General features: G+C 38.7%; 2 protein-coding genes across 3 annotated transcripts in view; one reads left to right on the top strand and one right to left on the bottom strand.

The window, feature by feature from the left end:
- ndufa4l2a (NDUFA4 mitochondrial complex associated like 2a) overlaps nucleotides 1-53 on the top strand; it is a 3,870-nt gene extending 3,817 nt beyond the window's left edge. Inside the window, exon 4 of the mRNA XM_056464915.1 lies at nucleotides 1-53. This exon is cut by the window's left edge and continues 78 nt beyond it. The gene's annotated coding sequence lies outside the window, so the exon portion shown is untranslated.
- A 6,415-nt stretch (nucleotides 54-6,468) lies between these two features.
- Nucleotides 6,469-18,561, bottom strand: stac3 (SH3 and cysteine rich domain 3). 2 transcript variants are annotated; one of them, XM_056465337.1, is made up of 13 exons: nucleotides 18,420-18,560; nucleotides 17,081-17,141; nucleotides 16,931-17,009; nucleotides 14,178-14,334; nucleotides 12,992-13,089; nucleotides 12,843-12,903; nucleotides 11,587-11,684; nucleotides 11,152-11,218; nucleotides 10,221-10,267; nucleotides 8,839-8,930; nucleotides 8,386-8,437; nucleotides 7,693-7,830; nucleotides 6,469-6,995 (listed from the first exon to the last, which is right to left on the bottom strand). In XM_056465337.1, the coding sequence occupies exons 2-13, from the start codon at nucleotides 17,095-17,097 to the stop codon at nucleotides 6,897-6,899; spliced, it is 1,005 nt and encodes a 334-aa protein (XP_056321312.1). In that variant the 5' UTR covers nucleotides 17,098-17,141; nucleotides 18,420-18,560; the 3' UTR covers nucleotides 6,469-6,896. The 2 variants fall into 2 exon arrangements, with proteins under 2 accessions (XP_056321312.1, XP_056321313.1); XM_056465338.1 differs by lacking the exons at nucleotides 12,843-12,903; nucleotides 12,992-13,089 and having other exon boundaries at nucleotides 18,420-18,561.
- Nucleotides 18,562-19,242: the final 681 nt, after the last annotated feature.

Genomic DNA, 19,242 nt, shown 5'->3' with positions numbered 1-19,242 from the left:
CTCAGCGTTTGTCATGAAGATGTGGTCAGAAATAGAGTGACATTAGAGTGAGGAGACATTAGAGTGAGGAAATATAATGCAAAAAATACATACAGTTGAGGGAAAAATGATTCACCCCCTGTGCAATATTTATTCTTTTTCAAATATTTGTCAACAGATTCAGGAATACACAGTATTTCCTATAATATTTTTTCTTCTGCACTCTCAGAAATAAAGGTACAAGAGCTGTCACTGGGGCAGTACCTTTTCAAAAGGTATTTGTACCTAAAGAGTCCTTAGTGGTACCTCAGAGGTACATATCAGCACCCAAATGCACCTCAAATGTACCTTTGAGGTATCAGTATGGACTCTTCAGGTACAAATATGTACCTTTTGAAACCTGTACCTTTATTTCTGAGAGTGTAAAGACAGTCTTATCTGTTTTATTTCGGCTAGAATAAAAGCAGTTTTTAATAGTTTTAAAGCCATTTTAAGCTCAATATTATTAGCCCCCTTCAGCAATATTAGTGTTGGATTGTCTCCAGAATAAACCACTGTTATACAATGACTTGCCTAATTACCCTAACTTTACCCTAATTACCCTAGTGAAGCCTTTAAATTTAACTTTAAGCTGAATACTAGTGTCTTGAAGAATATCTAGTCTAATATTATGTGCTGTCATCATGACAAAGAGAAAAGACATCAGTTATTAGACTGTAAAACCCAAAAAGTTAAGGTAACTCAAACCATTTGAGGAAACCGATTGCAACAAACAATTTAAGTTCGAAAGCTAATCCTAATGAGTGCTGTGAACTTAATCCATTTGAGTAAATGAAGCAATTTCAGCACAGTAAAACCCAATAAGTCATGGCAACTCAAACCGTTTGAGGAAACCGATCGCTACAAACCATTTGAATAAAAAAATGAATCTATATGAGTACTGTGAACTTAATCCATTTAAGTTGAAGTAATGAGGTATTTAATTAAACTCATTACCTTCAACACTGAGTTCAATACTCTTTTCAAATGAGTAGAATTAACTTTCAGTCAATTTTGAGTTAACTACACTCATTTCATTTGATAAAGTCGACTGTTTACAGTGTAGAAATGAGTTAATAAAACTCTTATGTGAAATTCGTTAAACTGAAATTGGGGTAAAAATATAAATGAATTAAATTTAACAGGAGGGTGAACAATTCTGACTTCAGCTGTATGAATCTTAATAAAGTGCACTGATAAAAAGATGAGCGCTGGCGAGCTGAGTAGAGCGTTAGACTAGAGTTACTACAGTTAGTTTATTGATATTAGAGCTTTGCAGTAATATACGTACAGTACGTTCAGCTTTAATCCCAGAAGCGCTGAGCTGACCTGACCTTCCTCTGCTGAGCATGAGAAAGGGCCAACAGAAGATGCAGATGTCTGTCTGAGTGTAAACAAACCTGAGGAGCAGAGGATCATGGGAAGGAGACCGAGACCTGACCCTGACTCCGGGAGTCAGTGTAAAATCATCATCCTCTGTTCTGGACACCAACAGCTCGTTCATTAAACGTCAGCACTGTGAGCTTCTGTGTGAATCCTTCAGAAAGCTGATCTCAGGGAAGTTTTCAGAGTCTTACAAGTGTTTGCTTTTTTATTTCTGATCTCAGAGCTATTGGAGGCTTTTACAAGACGGCTGTGATGTGTTTAATGGCATCAGCATCTCACATACTTGCAGGATTTTAATCTTTAGGTTTTAAAATGTACACTGAAAAATAACTCTTGAGATTTACTTTAAAAATCCTCAGAACAGTTTACACAAATAAACTTCAAGTAAACTAAAGTAAAACCAACTTGTCAATATCATGTAGAATGTACTTAATTTGTTTAGGAGTGTCTGGTTAATTGATTATCTTTACTTTAGAGTCTTTATTTATTTAAATGAACCAAGTAATGTCATTGTCTTGTTTTAGCAGAAGGAACATTGCCTTTATCAAATTAAATCAGTCTTATTAGTATTAAATGAGTACATTTGGTGTAAATTGGTTTAATTAAGACACACATTTCCACTTGAAATGTGTTATTTCACTTAATTATAAGCACATTTATTTAGCAAGAGCAAATTAACTTTATATTTGCGTACTGATGTCATATCTAGTGTTAACACAGCTGACTTTCTGAGTGAAGCATCATACATTAATGCTGTTTTAAAAATGCCAAGACCCAGAGCATGAGTGCTGCTCTTCTGAGAAGCGGTAACCCTAAAACTAAAAGACATACTTAAAACTCTTCTTAATCTACAAACTAATGATCAAACTCTAGCAATGGATAGAAAACTCTTATGGATGGGGAGGAGCTCTGAGTAGAGCCGCTGCTCCTCCACATCAAGAGAAGTCAGCTGAGGTGGCTCAGGCATCTGTTTCGGATGCCTCTGCCTAGGGAGGTGTTCCAGGCATGTCCCACCGGGAGGAGGCCTCGAGGAAGACCCAGGACATGCTGGAGAGACTATGTTTCTCGGTTGGCCTAGGAACACCTCGGGGGAAGTGTCTGGGGAGAGGGAAGTCTAGGGTTCTCTCCTGAGACTGCTGCCCTCGCGACCCGGCCCCGGAAAAGCGGAAGAAATTGAATGAATGCATGAATGAATGAATGAAACTTTAGCAAGTCCTTCTCTCCAATTTAAACACCTAAGATTGCTTTTACTTTCAAAATACTTTTCTTTTAATTCAATCCCTTGCAAAGCATGCTGGGAACTATCCATTGCCACATATCCATTATTAAAACTCTCTTAATATTACTAGATGTGCAACGATTAGAAAATATTTCAATATTACGAGTAAACGAATATTGATATTTAACTCTTTCCACTCATTTCATTTCAAGAGTTCACACTTAGCTCACGATTTATACATAGCTTGTTTGTCGTGCTGTCCCAGGAGAGAGCCCTGAGCTCAAGGGATCCTCGAGCCCAGGGCTCCCTCCTTTCACAGGGCGAGGGGAGATTGAGCTCAGGTCGATCTGAAACTCCCCTGCTGCTGAGGCCAAGGTGAACTTCCTGAGAGTAAGACATTAGAAAAAAGATTTAGGCTTATTTTATCTATCATATAGAGCACATTTGGATGGATCTCCACACAGAAACACCAGATGGCCCAGTGAAGACCCAACGCCATTGGTATTCTTGCTGTGAGGCAACAGTGCTAGTCACTGGGCCACCGTGCCGCCCATTCTGGATAAAGGTGGAAGAAGGGGAGGAGGAGGGGTTTCTTCCAGATGAAGATGGTTGTAGAGAGGAAATAAGGATATATATAGTGACTTGGGATGCTTTGATTGGAGGATAATGATTAGCACATGCTCCTCTCGAAATTAGTTTAAAATTAAACTTCATTTATTACATGAAGTAAATATTAAATATTACAAAGTGTACATATTAAACATGTACTTAAATAATTCTAGTTCTCCTTGACACTTAATATTACACTTTAAAAACGATGAGATTATCTCATTTTATTAGATTTGACTACACTAAGAAGTCATTTCTTTCTGTGTACATTTATAAAGCTACTTTGCGGGTTTAAGGATGGGTTTCGGTGTAAGGGATGGACAAGAATATTATAACTGTATTTACAGGATAATTAAAAAAATAAGTACAATGTAAAAACATATATGTACACAGGTAAAGTGTTGTACCAATTTATTCATTTAAAATGTCAGTGCATAGTAATTAAGGAGTGTTTTACTCATGAATAAGCCTCACTATCTCTATATAATATTAATAATAATAATAATTCCTTAACCCTTGTGTGCTGTTGGGTCATTTTCATCCACTCTGTTCTGATCTTGAGTTTTAATTTGGCCACAGCTGTCAGCAAATGGGATGATTTATCCAGCCTAATCTTATTTTATTAGCTTTTTTTGCTTTGCAACTGATGATCAACAGAATAAATGAGGGATTGCCCCTCTTAATCCCAACACCGGAAACCAGCAGCAGTCAAGACTGAATGACTATCTGCTGTCATGGCTTTGCAATCAATAGATGTGATTATAATGGAAGTCAATGGAGCAAAAACAGCACCAACATAAGCAAAGAGGATCAATCTGAACAGCACACAATGGTTAATAATTCCTAACACGTTTATATTGCTTCTCTAGGTACTCCTAGCGATTTACAGATTTTATTGGGGTGAATCTCCTCATCCTCTGTCTTTATATCTGCATCTTAATTCTCCTCCGTCATCAGTCCTGCTGTTTCCCAGTGTCTGCTCACGCTCTTCTGTGCACGTTCTCCACACTGAGCTGGCAAACCATACAAACAAACAGCGGAAACCGGCAGACATCAGACTCACTCTGTTTACTCTGCAGACGATCTGAAGAAGATCTGAGTGTGTTTCAGGGTTTCCTCCAGAAGAGTCACATTCCCTGACGCTCACTGAAGGAAACGCTGCAAAAAACTCTGTAAAACTGCTGTGTTGAGCAGTACTCCAGAAGGATTCTGAGAATGAAGATATAATAATAATCTAGAGGAGCTTGCAGGAATTTAATCTGCCTTTTGGATGTGTAAATAAGATTTAACAAGAATTCTTCAAGCTGAATGAGATGAGTAAAAGCATTTCCCTATAAGCAGAATAGGTCTCCTTTAAGATGCCTGTGTAACAGTGGTATTACCCATACTGAGTAATATTCATTTGACTAATTATGCACTTACTATGTGGTTATGGTAAGGATGAGGGCTAATGAGTTGCATGTAAATTATACATAATTTGTAAATTTGTAAATGAAGTGTTTTTGCTCCAAGCCAACTGTTTTATTGTAAGAAGATTAAAGCTGTGGATTTATTTCCAGCATCAGTTCTGATGGCTATTGCACAAGTGCTGTTGTGTTGACGTTCACTGACCCCTAGTGGATGCATGGGGGAACTAAAGATCTTCCACTGTCAAAACTATCTTTATATCAAAATACTACTGAAATACTTCCCTACTGAAAAAAACAGCTTAAACCAGCCTAGACTGGTTGGCTGGTTTTAGCTGGTTGACCAGCCTGGTTTTAGAGGGGTTTTGGCCATTTCCAGCCTGTTTTTCAGCCATTTTCAGCCTGGTCTTAGCTGGTCAGGCTGGGAGATGACCAGCTAAAACCAGCTTGACCAGCCTAGCCAGGCTGGGAGCCCAGCCAAGACCAGCTATGTCCAACTTAAACCAGGCTTGTCAAGTTGGTTTTAGCTGGAAGACCAGGCTGGAAATGGCTGGAAACCAGCCTGGAAATGGCCAAAACCCCTCTAAAACCAGGCTGGTCAACCAGCTAAAACCAGCCAACCAGCCTAGGCTGGTTTAAGCTGGATTTTTCAGCAGGGTTTAGTGATTATTTATTTATTATTTACTTATTTATTTGTTTGTTTGTTTATTCTGTCTGAGTTCATCTGAATGAGGTGATTGTGTGGAAGGGATTAATAATAGACAATATCTTGTGGTTTACCTTATCATAACTCAAACTGTATTGTCACACAAGCGACCTACAGTAAATAAACACAATTAGGTAGACAAAGACAAAATGATAAAACAATCAGTTAAACAAAGAAAAGCAAATGTTAGATTGTAGTCTATTAAGGGCGCATAGTGCTTATCGATGACTTTTCAGGGCGCAAACAGTACAGTACTGAACAAGGGAGCTGATTGAGACACACACAATGTCAAAGTTTATTAATAAAACTCTATTTTAGGAACAACAGGTGTTTACCAGACACAGGCATACCTAGATGAACATTATGAGAGGTAATTCTGTAGTCTGTGAGTGGTGTGTGTCTCCTGCTGAGATGTCTCCTCTGCTCATTGATTAATGAGGAGCAGCTGACACTGATCAGACCTCTATATAGAGAGGGCTAACACAGGCAGTGTTTACAGAGCTGCTCTACATACTCTCAAAATCAGTACTTCTTCTGTTAGTGGGGGAAGTTATTTATTACGTTTAGTGAGGTTCTAGTAGACTACACACATATACAGAAGACTGGATGACATGAAGGAGATGCAGCATTTATGTGGAGCTTTCAGAAACAGAGCGATGTTTAAAAGCGTGTTCATGAGAAGGATGAGAAGGTTTTATTTACTGTTGAATAGACCAAGTCTGTTCTTCAAGAGTGACATCTGTATTGTGCCACTTTTAATATCAAAACTAGACTCAATCTGGGTTTGTAACTGGTGTAGAAACCAGTGAAAGGCTCCAGTAAGGCAGTGGTGTTCAACCACATTCCTGAAGCCCAACAGCACTGCACATTCTGCACATCAGTCTAATCAAACACCTGATTCACACATTAGAAGAGCCCCAAGACCTGCATGTTTCTGAACCTATCATATGTGTAAAAGGGAGAAATGTCAGCATAAGAACGGCTCCAAATGATCAATAATATACACTGACGTTTCATCCACGGCTCGTTTTCTTTTGTTCTGGTGAATGAGCTGTGCATTATTCTGGAGGATTAATGTCAATAATGTCAGCACGAGTCACCACAAACTCTCAGAAACTGTAGTGTAGAGTTGTGAAAGATGTCTTCTTTACTCACATCAGCTAACATTACAATACCACACATCCATACGGTGGCCACCAAACATCCAGTGTGAATGTACACCTGTACGGTGATGCAGATCCTAATGAAACACCAGTGTCCAATAAAAGGTTTTATTCTGATTTTCTCAACTAAACACATCGTTTCTGTATCATGCCTTGACTCTTATATATATATAAAATGTTATTTATTGGCATCAATAATTCTAGAAGACATTCATGTAAGCGTTTCATTCCACAAAAGGTCCTCTATGATGTAAAACAGATCTTTAGATTGTGAAGTGAAGGGAAGTTTGTGTGTAAAAGTGAAGTGTAACGCAGCCGCTGTGTGTAGCTCGGTCTCCTCTCAGTCTCTCTTCATTGTTCTGCTGGCTGGTCAGCTGATCATCTGTCCATCAGAGCTCCTGCAGCAGATCCGCAGGGAAGAAGCCCAGCTTACGGCCAGTGCTGACCTTCAGATATCCGTTCACCTCCTCTCCTTTCTTCACCACGATCTGCAAAACCAGCACACAGTCAAACACACACTGACTCCTGATCGACTGCTCACATATACCAGGCAGTGAACAGACTCCAGGACACGGACAGACTGACTTCCAGAGCAGGACAAACACATGCTGCAGAGGTCAATGGTTTCCAGCTTATTTCAGTGTCTCTGTGTTCATCAGAAGAAAGAAATGTGGATGAAGAGTACATGATAACACGCTTTTCATTTCTCGCTGAACCAGTCCTTATGAAGAAGTGTAGAAATATTAAATAATTTGGTCATTTGAACTCATTTAATTTGAGTTGATTAGTTTGCTCAAGCATGCTGTCTAATGTAAAGAGTAAAAGTATAGACGCTGAACAATGGCAGTGGGGACACATTTGCTTTATGGTGTCCATCGAAACTTTCCTTTTGTCTTTAAATAAATCTCCTCTCAGGATATTCTGCAGACACTGAGGGAAGAGTTAGTTTGCACTATATTCAAGTGTTAATGTATACATTGCAGGAATTTATTTGGTGAAACAGTTTCTATAGTAGTTAATGCACATGCTTTTGCTTATTGAATAAAATGTTTATCCCAGTCAGTTATGCGGATCAGCTTTATGCACATTTTCTAAACACATATGCATCTTGCATTTTTTTATGCCATAATCCAAAATGCGCTGGATGGAAAGCCCAGCTACAGATCTCCATCAGCTCAGACCGACCTGGTCTTTCTTCAGGGTGATCTGGCCCATCTCTCGGTTTCCCACAAATGATCGGGTCACTTTATAAACCCTCTCGCCGGCTCGAACCCTGATGATGTAGGTCATGGGCAGGTAGCCCGTCTTCTCACCAATCTTGCCCTTTAACACAACAGAAAACCTCCAACATCCTTTAATATATACATGCAGCGTTCAGCATAGTTGAGTTCACCCCTCACAGAGCTCTCAGTGTGTTCTACTGAATATACGTACAGCTAAATGTGCAGCGGTCAACAGGTTATAGATGGAAAACAATTACAAGCTTAATATAATAATAATAATAATAATAATAAAAAACACAGCAAGAAGGTCGCTGGTTCGAGTCCCGGCTGGGTCAGTTGGTGTTTCTGTGTGGAGTTTGCATGTTCTCCCCGTGTTGGTGTGGGTTTCCTCCGGGTGCTCTGGTTTCCCCCACAGTCCAAACACATGCGCTATAGGGGAACTGATCAACTAAACTGGCCGTAGTGTATGAGTGTGTATGTGGGTGAGAGAATGAGTGTGTATGGGTGTTTCCCAGTACTGGGTTGCAGCTGGAAGGGCATCCACTGTGTAAAACATATGCTGGAATAGTTGGCGGTTCATTCCGCTGATGAATAAAGGGACTAAGCTGAAGGGAAATGACTGAATGAATGTATTTGATAAAAAAAAGAACCTTACCCTCCACCACTCCTCATTAGAGTCATCCAAAACAGTTATACGATCTCCTGGACTGAAACACACACACACACACACACACACACACACACACACACACATATATTCAAAGATGCACATTAGACTTATGCATAAAACAGGAATATTGCATAAAACATTTAGGCATAAAGCTGCGCGTCCATCCAATGAGTCAAAGAGAACAGAATCATCACTAGCTGATCAACTGGAGCAAACATCAGAGTAATGAAGCTGTTAAATCAGATATATATATATATATATCTACTCAATTATGTACATGTGTGTTTTCTGTGCGTTTCTAAAGTGTACGCACATCTTGGCGTTTTCATTGAAGCATTATTTTCTGTAATATTCTGAAATGCAGGTAAATATATGTGGATGGAAATAGCTGGACTGTGAATGGGACTGTTATTAAAGATGTGAATGTGTGAGACTCACTGGAAGTCCAGGTCATCTTTCTCGATGGCTTTAAAGCGATACAGAGCCATATAATAATGCGACTGACTGAATGTCTGCTGCTGCTTCTTGTTCTGCAATCATCAAATACAGTCAGTTAGAGAGGAATAAGATCAGGAAAGGGCCAGACTCTATCATCAGTACGCTGAAGCATCACAGCAATGCCCACCGTATTAAACAAATGCAGTCACAGCCATCAAATCCATTAAACACTGTAAAAACGCTGAGTTCCACACCATTCCTTCAAGTGGTCCCATCAACCATAAATCAACTACATTGTCCCAAAAACAACTTAAGAATTGGGTTGTTTCAACTCATTTTAAATGAGTAGTTTGAACAAGCAGCGAAAGTCATTGTGTGAGTGAATGTTTGACCCACAAAAATACAATAACAAACAATAATTAAAGAAAAAAAGCAGCTTTGACAAAACATAATACTGTTTAATAGTGAAAGTAAAATCAAATATTAGTCTGAAATTGAATTGGCATTATAGTCTATACGCTGCAAAAACGTTTCTAGTCAAACTATGGAGAAATTCATAAATTCATTCATTCATTTTCCTTCAGTTTAGTCCCTTATTTATCAGGGGTCACCACAGTGGAATGAACCACCAACTATTCCAGCATATGCTTTACACAGCGGATACCTTTTCAGCTGCAACCCATTACTGGGAAACACCCATACACACTCATTCACACACACTACAGCCAATGTAGTTCATCAGTTCCCCTATAGCACATGTGTTTGGACTGTGGGGAGAACCGGAGCACTCAGAGGAAACCCATGTGAGCGCGGGGAGAACATGCAAACTCCACACAGAACCAGACCCAGCCGGGACTCAAACCAGCGACCTTCTTGCTGTGTGGCCACAGTGCTAACCATTGAGCCACCGTGCCACCAGAATTCATAAATCAAGAAGCTTTTTCTCAAATGATCTTTTCAGCAAATAAGATGCCAAAATGACGCATGTTTTTCTTTAAAACAAGCAAAGTAATCTGTCAGTGGAGAAGCGAAATAATCTTATGTCAAAAAACAGGATTATTTAGCTTGTTTTAAGGGAAAACATGCTTAATTTTGGCACATTATTTCCTAAAATGTTGTGCTTGTCTTGAAATGCTTCGTGATTGAAGAATACGTAGATGTTTGGACTAAAAACGAGACAGAAACTCTGAGTAAGTAAAGTATGTTTTGCAGTGCATGCAAACTAGAACCCTTAACGTTCAATAAGAGTCTGTGCACAGTCAAGGCTGGAACATGAAGGCTGGAAAAGGCTGTTGACATGCCAGTCCATGCGACCAATCTTAAAAAGAGGATTACTATTTGTTTTCTGACACACCATCAACTCCAGCACAGCAGTCCTTTACCTTGTCATCTGTTGCTGTTTTGTCTTTCTTGTCTCCGTCTTGCTTCCCTACCAATGAAGTATACAGTATGCCCATTCAACACTTAATTCTGCAGGTAATTCATACACAATACCACAGTGTAGAGCAGGGATGGGCAAACTGGATCCTGGAGGGCCGGTGTCGCTGCATAGTTTTGCTCCAACCCTAATCAAACACACCTGCATGTAGCTTTCTAGTGATCTTGAAGACACTAATTAGGGTGTTCAGGTGTGTTTGATTAGTGTTGGAGCAAAACTCTGCAGGGACACCGGCCCTCGAGGATCCAGTTTGCCCATGCCTGGTGTAGACGCAACCCCCTTTATAAGGTTTTTCCCATTTAAAAATAAAACACTGAATCAGCAGGCCAAGCTCGATGTTTAGAGGAAGTTAAAGTTCAAGACATCACTAAATTAAAACAAAACATGCTGATACCACACTGCAAACAAAAATAATCGGATAATGGATAATGGACCCCCTTCTACTTAGGAAAACCAGGATATGGTGTAAAGGAGATGAAATGGACAGGACGGAATAATAAAAAACACAACTTTGCTTTTATTGTATCTCGCCAATACAGAACAGAACACCATGCACTTTTAATTGTTCCTGTGCATCCTGGGAATATATCCTTTAACTTCACCGCCATGAACCCGGAAGTGTGTGCGCTCGTGTTTCTGCGCTGGTGCTTTGAGTTGGACTGCTAGGTTCAACCATGCCATTCTCTCTCGATAGCCAAACTAAATTTGAGTCAAAAAATCATCAGAACTTCCAAACACCCATGAGGAGAGGCTAATCACCGCCTCCGGACCCCTCTTTACACTACATGAACACCACCAAGCTGAAATTCAGAGAGATTCAAAGAAGCGGCACATGTCAGAATAAAGGTCAAAATCCACACAGTGCAGTAGCTTACCCTCAGCACCCTCTTCATCCTCTTTGGGCTGTTGAGCTTCCTCCTCCTCCATCATCATCATCATCATCTTCAGAAGAAACACATTGATTCATCATCATCTCAGAAACAGCGAGAGCTCAGACACATCTATGATCAACTCAGTGCTAGAGGTCTTCTCGGGTCTTAATATCTATAGCCAAACTTACAGTACACTTCACTCAGCCTTATTAAACTCCCTTTTCCCCTCGAATTAAAAACACAAGTGAACTTCATGTGAAGGAGACCAGGGTGATTATGAAGATGAGTTGTGAAGGAGCTGCTCTCGCTCAGCATCTTCACTCATACATCTCCCTTTCCACCACCATCAGGACCATGACAGATTTCCCAATCCTCCAGTAGACCTTCAGGTACAGAAGTAACATACTGATATCCTGATGTTCTGCTGTGGTCACTTACGTTCTTCTTGTCCTCTGAGCCCTTTTTCCTCTCTTTATTGGCCATGATGACTCCGACTCTCAGCGTGTCGAACACCGGATCCGTGCGGTTCTGCTGACCTGTGCACAGACGAATCATAGGAATGATTTTTGGTCTTATTTTGACACATACTGGGAAAATGCTTTGGAATTTGTCATGAACTCATCAACACATCAGATTGACTCCCCTTTGGTCCAAACCACAGTGGACTTCTAAAAGTGGAGTGTACAACCAATCTCACTCAATGGCTAGCTCAAATGCACTGTGAGGGTCATTCATGTGCCGACTGAATTTCCACATTTGACCACAAGATGGCATCCACAGCAGAATTCTATCGGTCTACGTTTAGTCCCTTTATGACCAGCTAAATCCAGCTAAAACCAGCTTGACCAACCTGGTTTAAGCTGGACATAGCTGGTTTTGGCTGGGCTCCCATCCTGGCTAGGCTAGTCAAGCTGGATTTAGCTGGTCATTTTCCAGCCTGACCAGCTAAGACCAGCCTGGAAGTGGCCAAAACCCCTCTAAAACCAGACTGGTCGACCAGCTAAAACCAGCCAACCAGTCTAGGCTGGTTTAGGCTGTTTTTTTTAGTAGGGCAGAAACAGGGTGCAAAATACAGAGGGTTTGGGGGCTTCTGAGGGGTTTGGGGAGGGGGACTGACTCTGATTACGCCTGATCCCCTCTGAAGGACATCAAAACAAGATGTATGCGGGGGGGCAGTCCTTTAATACTGAGAAATAGTTCACTTTGATCTGTGTCTTAATTAATAATATTAAGAACTAAAATAATAGATCATGACCACCTGTATAATGGTTCATACCATCGTGAATTCATAACCTCGCCAATCACTCTATGCGAGCAGATATTCCTTCAGCAGTCTGAAACTGCACACATAAACCAGCATACTGAACATCACAAGTGTTCAAAAGACACTTCTCTAGTGAAATAGCTGTTTGTATTTAGGTTTAGCCTAAAAGGAAAGTTCATTTAGATGCATAGCTTGTATAATTTAATCTACTTTTGAAATAAGTCAATAAGAGCTTCCTGCATTATAGGCCAGAATACACTAAATATCCTTTAAGATGCTGAAAACTTCAATAGATGCCATTTAAATAAATCCATAAATGTGATTCACTGAAGCATGTGTTACACAAAGGAACGTTACTGAAACAGTTTGTCAATGTATAATTTTCCCCCTGATCATTAATGACCTTTGATTATTAACACATGTTACTCACCAGGGTTATTGATCTCCTGATCATAGAGAGGAGAGCTGTACGCCCGTCTGAATCCAGGAGGCTGATGGAGAGAGAGAGATTTATAAAGGAATCAAGCCGAGCGTCTGCTTTTGTCATGTATAGTAAGCAGTGTTTTCTTTTCATCTCACTATTTTGCCGAAGCATCTCTGGAACTGCACGTATGACTGGCAGGAGTGGTGGATGTTGGTCTTGCAGTTTTTACAGCGCAGCGCAAACTTATTATTGACTGAAAGGAGAGGAGACACCACAGCTCATATGCTTCATTCCATCGCAAAGATTCTTCTGCATTTCTAGAACTTATTTTGTGACTGATCATTCATTTTGACAAATACATTTGACCTTAACAAGGCAATGTTTCAACACATATATGAGGCAAAGGGTTACGACGTTATATGTGATTATTTGCGCTGTTATTGGAACTTGCTGCTGTTAGAATGAAGGATTTGTACTGTAGTTACTATACTCTGGTTCTGCATATAAAGTCTCTTATAACTAGGCCCACACGGAATCTGCGCGCGCAGAATTCTGCAGATGTTTAGCCCATCATTAATTCTGTTTATTTACCTGTGTAAATGTGTGTAAATCTATATTTATTCAGTTTTTATATTAATTACAGTAATATTATTGACTAATATGAAAATGTTGATCTGATTTATGAACAATGCAGTGTGTACAGTAATAGTAGAGATAGTAGAGATATTATATGAGAGACTTGCTTTGTTTACCAAATAAAGTGAATCTAATTGGATTTGCATTTTAAACATTAAATAAAAGTTAAAGATATTATTTTTTATTTCAAAATTCTCAGCAGAAATAGATAAAAATGTCTGCAGAATCCGTCTGGCCCTACTTATAACATATATAATATTCATATAATGCACCAGCATATTTTCACATTACACACAGTTATCACATACATACAGATGTACATATCCTACATTTCTATATTATTTAGTCCATCCATCCTTTTATTTAAACATCAGTTTATTTCTATCTATATTTCTTTACATTTATCTGCGTGTTTATTCTATTATTAAAATGTGTTTGCTCTATTGTTGTGTTGTTTACTATATTATTATCTGACTTGTATACTGTAGGCATTCTGTTGTGTAAAGCAGAAGAATCATTTCCATATTGTGCAAATGACAATAAAATTCTGAATTCTGAATTAGCATGAGACACAAACACAGATCAACACCGACTTCATTTATCCTAACAGTGGAAGCCCATCAGACATCAGCTAGAAAACAGCCGTGTGTTGATTGAACTGTTTTGTATTGTCTCCGTTCAGTGATAGTGTGATTGTGAACTCACGAACAATCATCCGTGCGCAGACGTCACAGAACTTGGGTTTCTTGCAGTAGTGGTCCTTGAATTTGTGTGGTTTGTCGTTGACCTGGACTATGGGTTCTGGGGTCGGTGGCGGAGGAGCTTCTTCTTCCTCCACCTCTTCATCGTACACAAAATACACCTGAGGATGAGAAAATACACCTGAGATGATGACAGAGAGTCAGCATACAAGCACCAGCAGAACTAATATTGAAAACACTACACAATAACGGTCCATGAGTTAATGTTAGTTAATTAGTAATCACTAATCCATCCATTCTGCTATTTATTCATCTTTGTTAACGTTAGTTAATGTTATTTAAGTTAAATTAGGTTGGTTCATGTTAACTCTCTGTGCAACTTTGGATTTTAGTGATGCATTAATTAATATTGAACTATGATTAATAAATGCTGCACAAGATTATTCATATTTAGTTCATTTTAGTAAAGACATTAACTAACATTAAGTGATGGACCGCTGTTCTAAAGTGTTACTCTAATGTCTAATGTGTGAATCCTTCGTAAAGCTGAATTTTCAGATTCGTCTTTCACACCTACACATACGTTCTTAATACTTATCCGTTCAGAAAAGTACACCGATGTTTCACTGTCCATAAGAAAACATGTTTATATTCAGTACTATTCTTCAACATGAGAAACTGATGGTAAAACTAATGGTATTGTGATGGTAAAGCATTTCTATTGTGGATTCCAAATCATAGGAACCAAAGCATCTCAGCTGGAAGACCACAGTAGTGTCTTAAAGCGGCACAAGCGTACCATATTTATAGAAGAGCACGTGGCATTTTGAAGCTGGCTAAACATGTTTGGGTGGACACATGATAACTGAATTACTGTAGGAATGCACTGAATTAATGCATTACACTAACATCTGAATATTGTATTGTGTGGTTTATGGCTGAAGGAGAGAGAAAGCCATGCACAATGAGACATAATACTCATATCATAATTCATTTCAATGAGCTGACCAAAGCACAAGAGCAAAAGAGTCCATCATTCAGCTTACATGTGTGCCACAGTCAAAGTAGCTTAATTTTCCACTGTCTGGATATTCCCCTCATGTACATGTGCACAACACAAGCTCACCGGAACAGCAAGGTTCGCTCAATTAACACACTGACATGACCTTTCTATGTACTGTAGTATACTTGTTCCTGCTGCTTGCAATAACGCTATTGTGCTGGCATGGCAAGGCTGGAAAATGTACACCTTTTGAATCATTCACTGCTAATATACACTTACCGGCCACTTTATTAGGTACACCATACTAGAACCAGGTTGGACCCTCTTTGTCATCAGAACTGCCTTACTCCTTGGTGGCAGAGACTCGACAATCTACTGGAAATATTCCTCAGAGATTTTGCTCCATATTGACATGATAGCATCACACAGTTGCTGCAGATTTGTCGGCTGCACATCCATGATGCCAATCTCCCGTTCCACCACATCCCAAAGGTGCTCTATTGGATTGAGATCTAGTGACTGTGTAGGCCATTTGAGTACAGTGAACTCATTGTCATGTTCAAGAAACCAGTCTGAGATGATTGGTGCTTCATGACATGGTGCGTTATCCTGCTGGAAGTAGCCATCAGAAGATGGAGACACTGTGCTCATAAAGGGATGGACATGGTCAGAACAATACTCAGGTAGGCTGTGGTGTTGACACCATGCTCAATTGATACTAATGGACCCAAAGAAAATCTCCCCCACACCATTACACCACCACCAGCCTGAACCGCTGATACAAGGCAGGATGGATCCATGCTTTCATGTTGTTGAGGCCAAATTGTGAGCCGAGCATCTGAATGTGTCAGCAGAAATGGAGACTCATCAGACCAGGCAACGTTTCTCCAATCTTCTATTGTCCAGTTTTGGTGAGCCTGTGTGAATTGTAGCCTCAGTTTCCTGTTCTTAGCTGACAGGAGCGGCACCCGGTGTGGTCTTCTGCTGCTGTAGCCCATCCGCCTCAAGGTTGGACGTGTTGTGTGTTCAGAGATGCTCTTCTGCAGACCTCGGTTGTAACGAGTGCTTATTTGAGTTACTGTTGCCTTTCTATCAGCTGGAACCAGTCTGGCCATTTTCCTCTGACCTCTGGCATCAACAAGGCATTTGCGCCCACAGAACTGCCGCTCACTGGATATTTCCTCTTTGTCGGACCATTCTCTGTAAACCCTAGAGATGGTTGTGCATGAAAATCCCAGTAGATCAGCAGTTTCTGAAATACAGCAACAACCATGCCACGTTCAGCGTCTCTTAAATCCCCTTTCTTCCCCATTCTGATGCTCGCTTTGACCTGCAGCAGATCGTCTTGACCATGTCTACATGCCTAAATGCAGTGATCTGCTGCCATGTGATTGGCTGATTAGACATTTGTGTTGGAAAGCAGTTGGAAAGGTGTACCTAATAAAATGGCCACTTAAAATTATAATATTTAATAAAAACAACAATTATTGCAAAGCATTTCGATTTCCAGCCTAGACGGGTTTATGCAGATTGTGAATGAGTGAGCACACACTCCATATCTCTGAATGGATTTCTTAGACTATAATGAGTTAATTAAAGTATGGTTCATGTTTAAACATATCTCTCTTCTGAAAGGTGTTTGTGAACTCTGAGGAGGGTTTTGGGGTAGTTCTGTGCTACACAAATATAATTCACCCCTATATTTACAAATGTGTCATGGATGAGAGCTAATAAGAGAAGGTGAGCATACGTACAGTGTTGTCGTCCTCTTTTACCACATTCTCTGGTGCTGGAGGGTTATCGTGGATGTCCAGCGAGTCTTTATCCTCCAGTCTAGAACACATTCAGCATTTAGATAGCTGTACTCTTATATAACGCTCTGTATAATCTATCAAAACACTCACTGGTCATATTGAGCCATCAGTCCAGCTTCTTCAGACGCAGTCAGTCAGCAGAAATCAGCACCTACAGGAGACAATAACTGACCTCAAGATCAATCCGGCCTTTTCTATCACAACTCAGTCTGGCCCATGTACACCTGCACCCTTCATGTGTTTATTCATGTCAGATATCTGTCTGATTTCTAAAAAGAGTTTACATTTACACTTAACCACTAGCAACCCAGAGAGCATTTTCTGTTTTTAAAGGATGTCTAATAGATGTCTAATAGACGTCTGAACATTGTGGTCTTGGCTAAAACAAGGCTAAATTTGGGCTGTCAGTGCCGTCTAAGAACAGGTCAAAACTAGACTAGTCGTCAAATCAACAGAAATGAATGACGACACATATGAAGTCTGTCTATAATCTGTCCATTTGATGACTAGTCTAGTTTTGGGCTATTCTTAGATTAGATCTTCACTGACCGCCCAAGTTTAGCCTTGTTTTAGCCAGGCTGTCTACATTTAGATGTCAGTTAAACACAAAACTGTTTACTGGGAAGTAAACCTGAGTGTCATTCCTGTAACAATGAAGAGCCCACCCAAATTTTCTAAAAATAGATCCAAGAGGGTGCATATGAATGAAAAATAGAGCCCTGGGGAACTCCACGGGTCAGTGGAGTATCCTTTGAGAAATGTGGATCGGCATATGTGCTGATGTGGTTTTAAAAGAGAGCAGTTTCATCTCTAATGCATCTCTGAACACCTCCTGAAGTGGTCTGAGTGATCAAATTCATATCTCTCTTAATAAATCATAGATCATAATTAGCTCCGTTATGAGATTCTGACTTGTAAACACTGCACATTTTCAAAGTGCTATGATTACTGTAGACATGTTAGCCACTCTGTTTGGGTGGTTATAATGTTAACCTTGCAGTGCAGAATTGTGAATCTGAGCATGTCATCTCTGTGTTGAGACAGATTTCTGCTTATCTTATTAAATTAAAGTAAGTTTAAGATGATGAATGCAGTGTAATGGTCATGTCACACCACGTCTACTTACATAAACCTGATTATTCTGGAATAAATGAATGGAATTTTATTTTATTTTTACAGTTTCTACTAGCGTTTACACACGAGAGCCTAATAAAATATGAAATTCTTCAACTCACACATACACAATTTCTATATTCTGGGTTGGACACACTTTTTTAAAGGCCAATAAATCAGGATCTCTCCCTAAACTGAGTTACAGGTCAATATTACAAACATCTTCTAGACTAAACGTAGAAAAGTTTTCAATAATCACATTTAACTGCACACACAACTGCAAAAACGTGACCAGAACAGACAAGATCAAACATACCTGTAGATGAGGAGTCTCTGTGCTATAATCCCAGTTCCAGTTCAGGTGTGATCCTAATACAGACAGGTTTATATCTGCTTTAGCACAGAAGTGAATCTTAACTCATTAATAACCAGACTGCACTGAACTGAGGAATGTGTGTGTCACTGTGAGTGTTTTCAGCAGGTGTTAGATGACGGAGAGTAATACGACTCTCTCTCTCTCTCTATATATCCGTCCCTCTGACAGACAGGCGCACATGCACAGATTCACAGCAGGCCCACAGCTAAACAGCACTTTTTTTACTAAACATTTTGACTTCTTCACAGTAACAAATATACATAAATAAATAAATAATTTACTATTATTATTATTATTATTTTATTATAATTTTTTATTGTTATCATTATTATTATTTTTATTATTATTATTATTATTATTATTATTATTATTATTATTATTTTATTATTATTATTATTATTGTATTATTATTTATTATTATTATTATTAATATTATTATTATTATTTTTTATTATTATTATTATTATTATTTTATTATTTTTTTTTATTATTATCATTATTTTATTATTATTATTAATATTATTGTATTATTATTTTATTATTATTTTTTTTTTATTTTATTATTATTATTGTTATTATTATTATTATTGTATTATTATTATTATTATTATTATTATTAATTTTATTATTATTATTTATTTTATTATTATTATTATTGTATTATTATTATTATTATTATTAATATTAATATTATTATTAATTTTATTATTATTATTATTTTATTATTATTATTATTATTATTATTATTATTATTATTATTATT

Source organism: Danio aesculapii, chromosome 9, assembly GCF_903798145.1.
Source record: "Danio aesculapii chromosome 9, fDanAes4.1, whole genome shotgun sequence".
NCBI lineage: Eukaryota > Metazoa > Chordata > Actinopteri > Cypriniformes > Danionidae > Danio > Danio aesculapii.
Note: the sequence above shows the minus strand (reverse complement) of the source record. Positions and strands in the feature narration are given on the sequence as shown.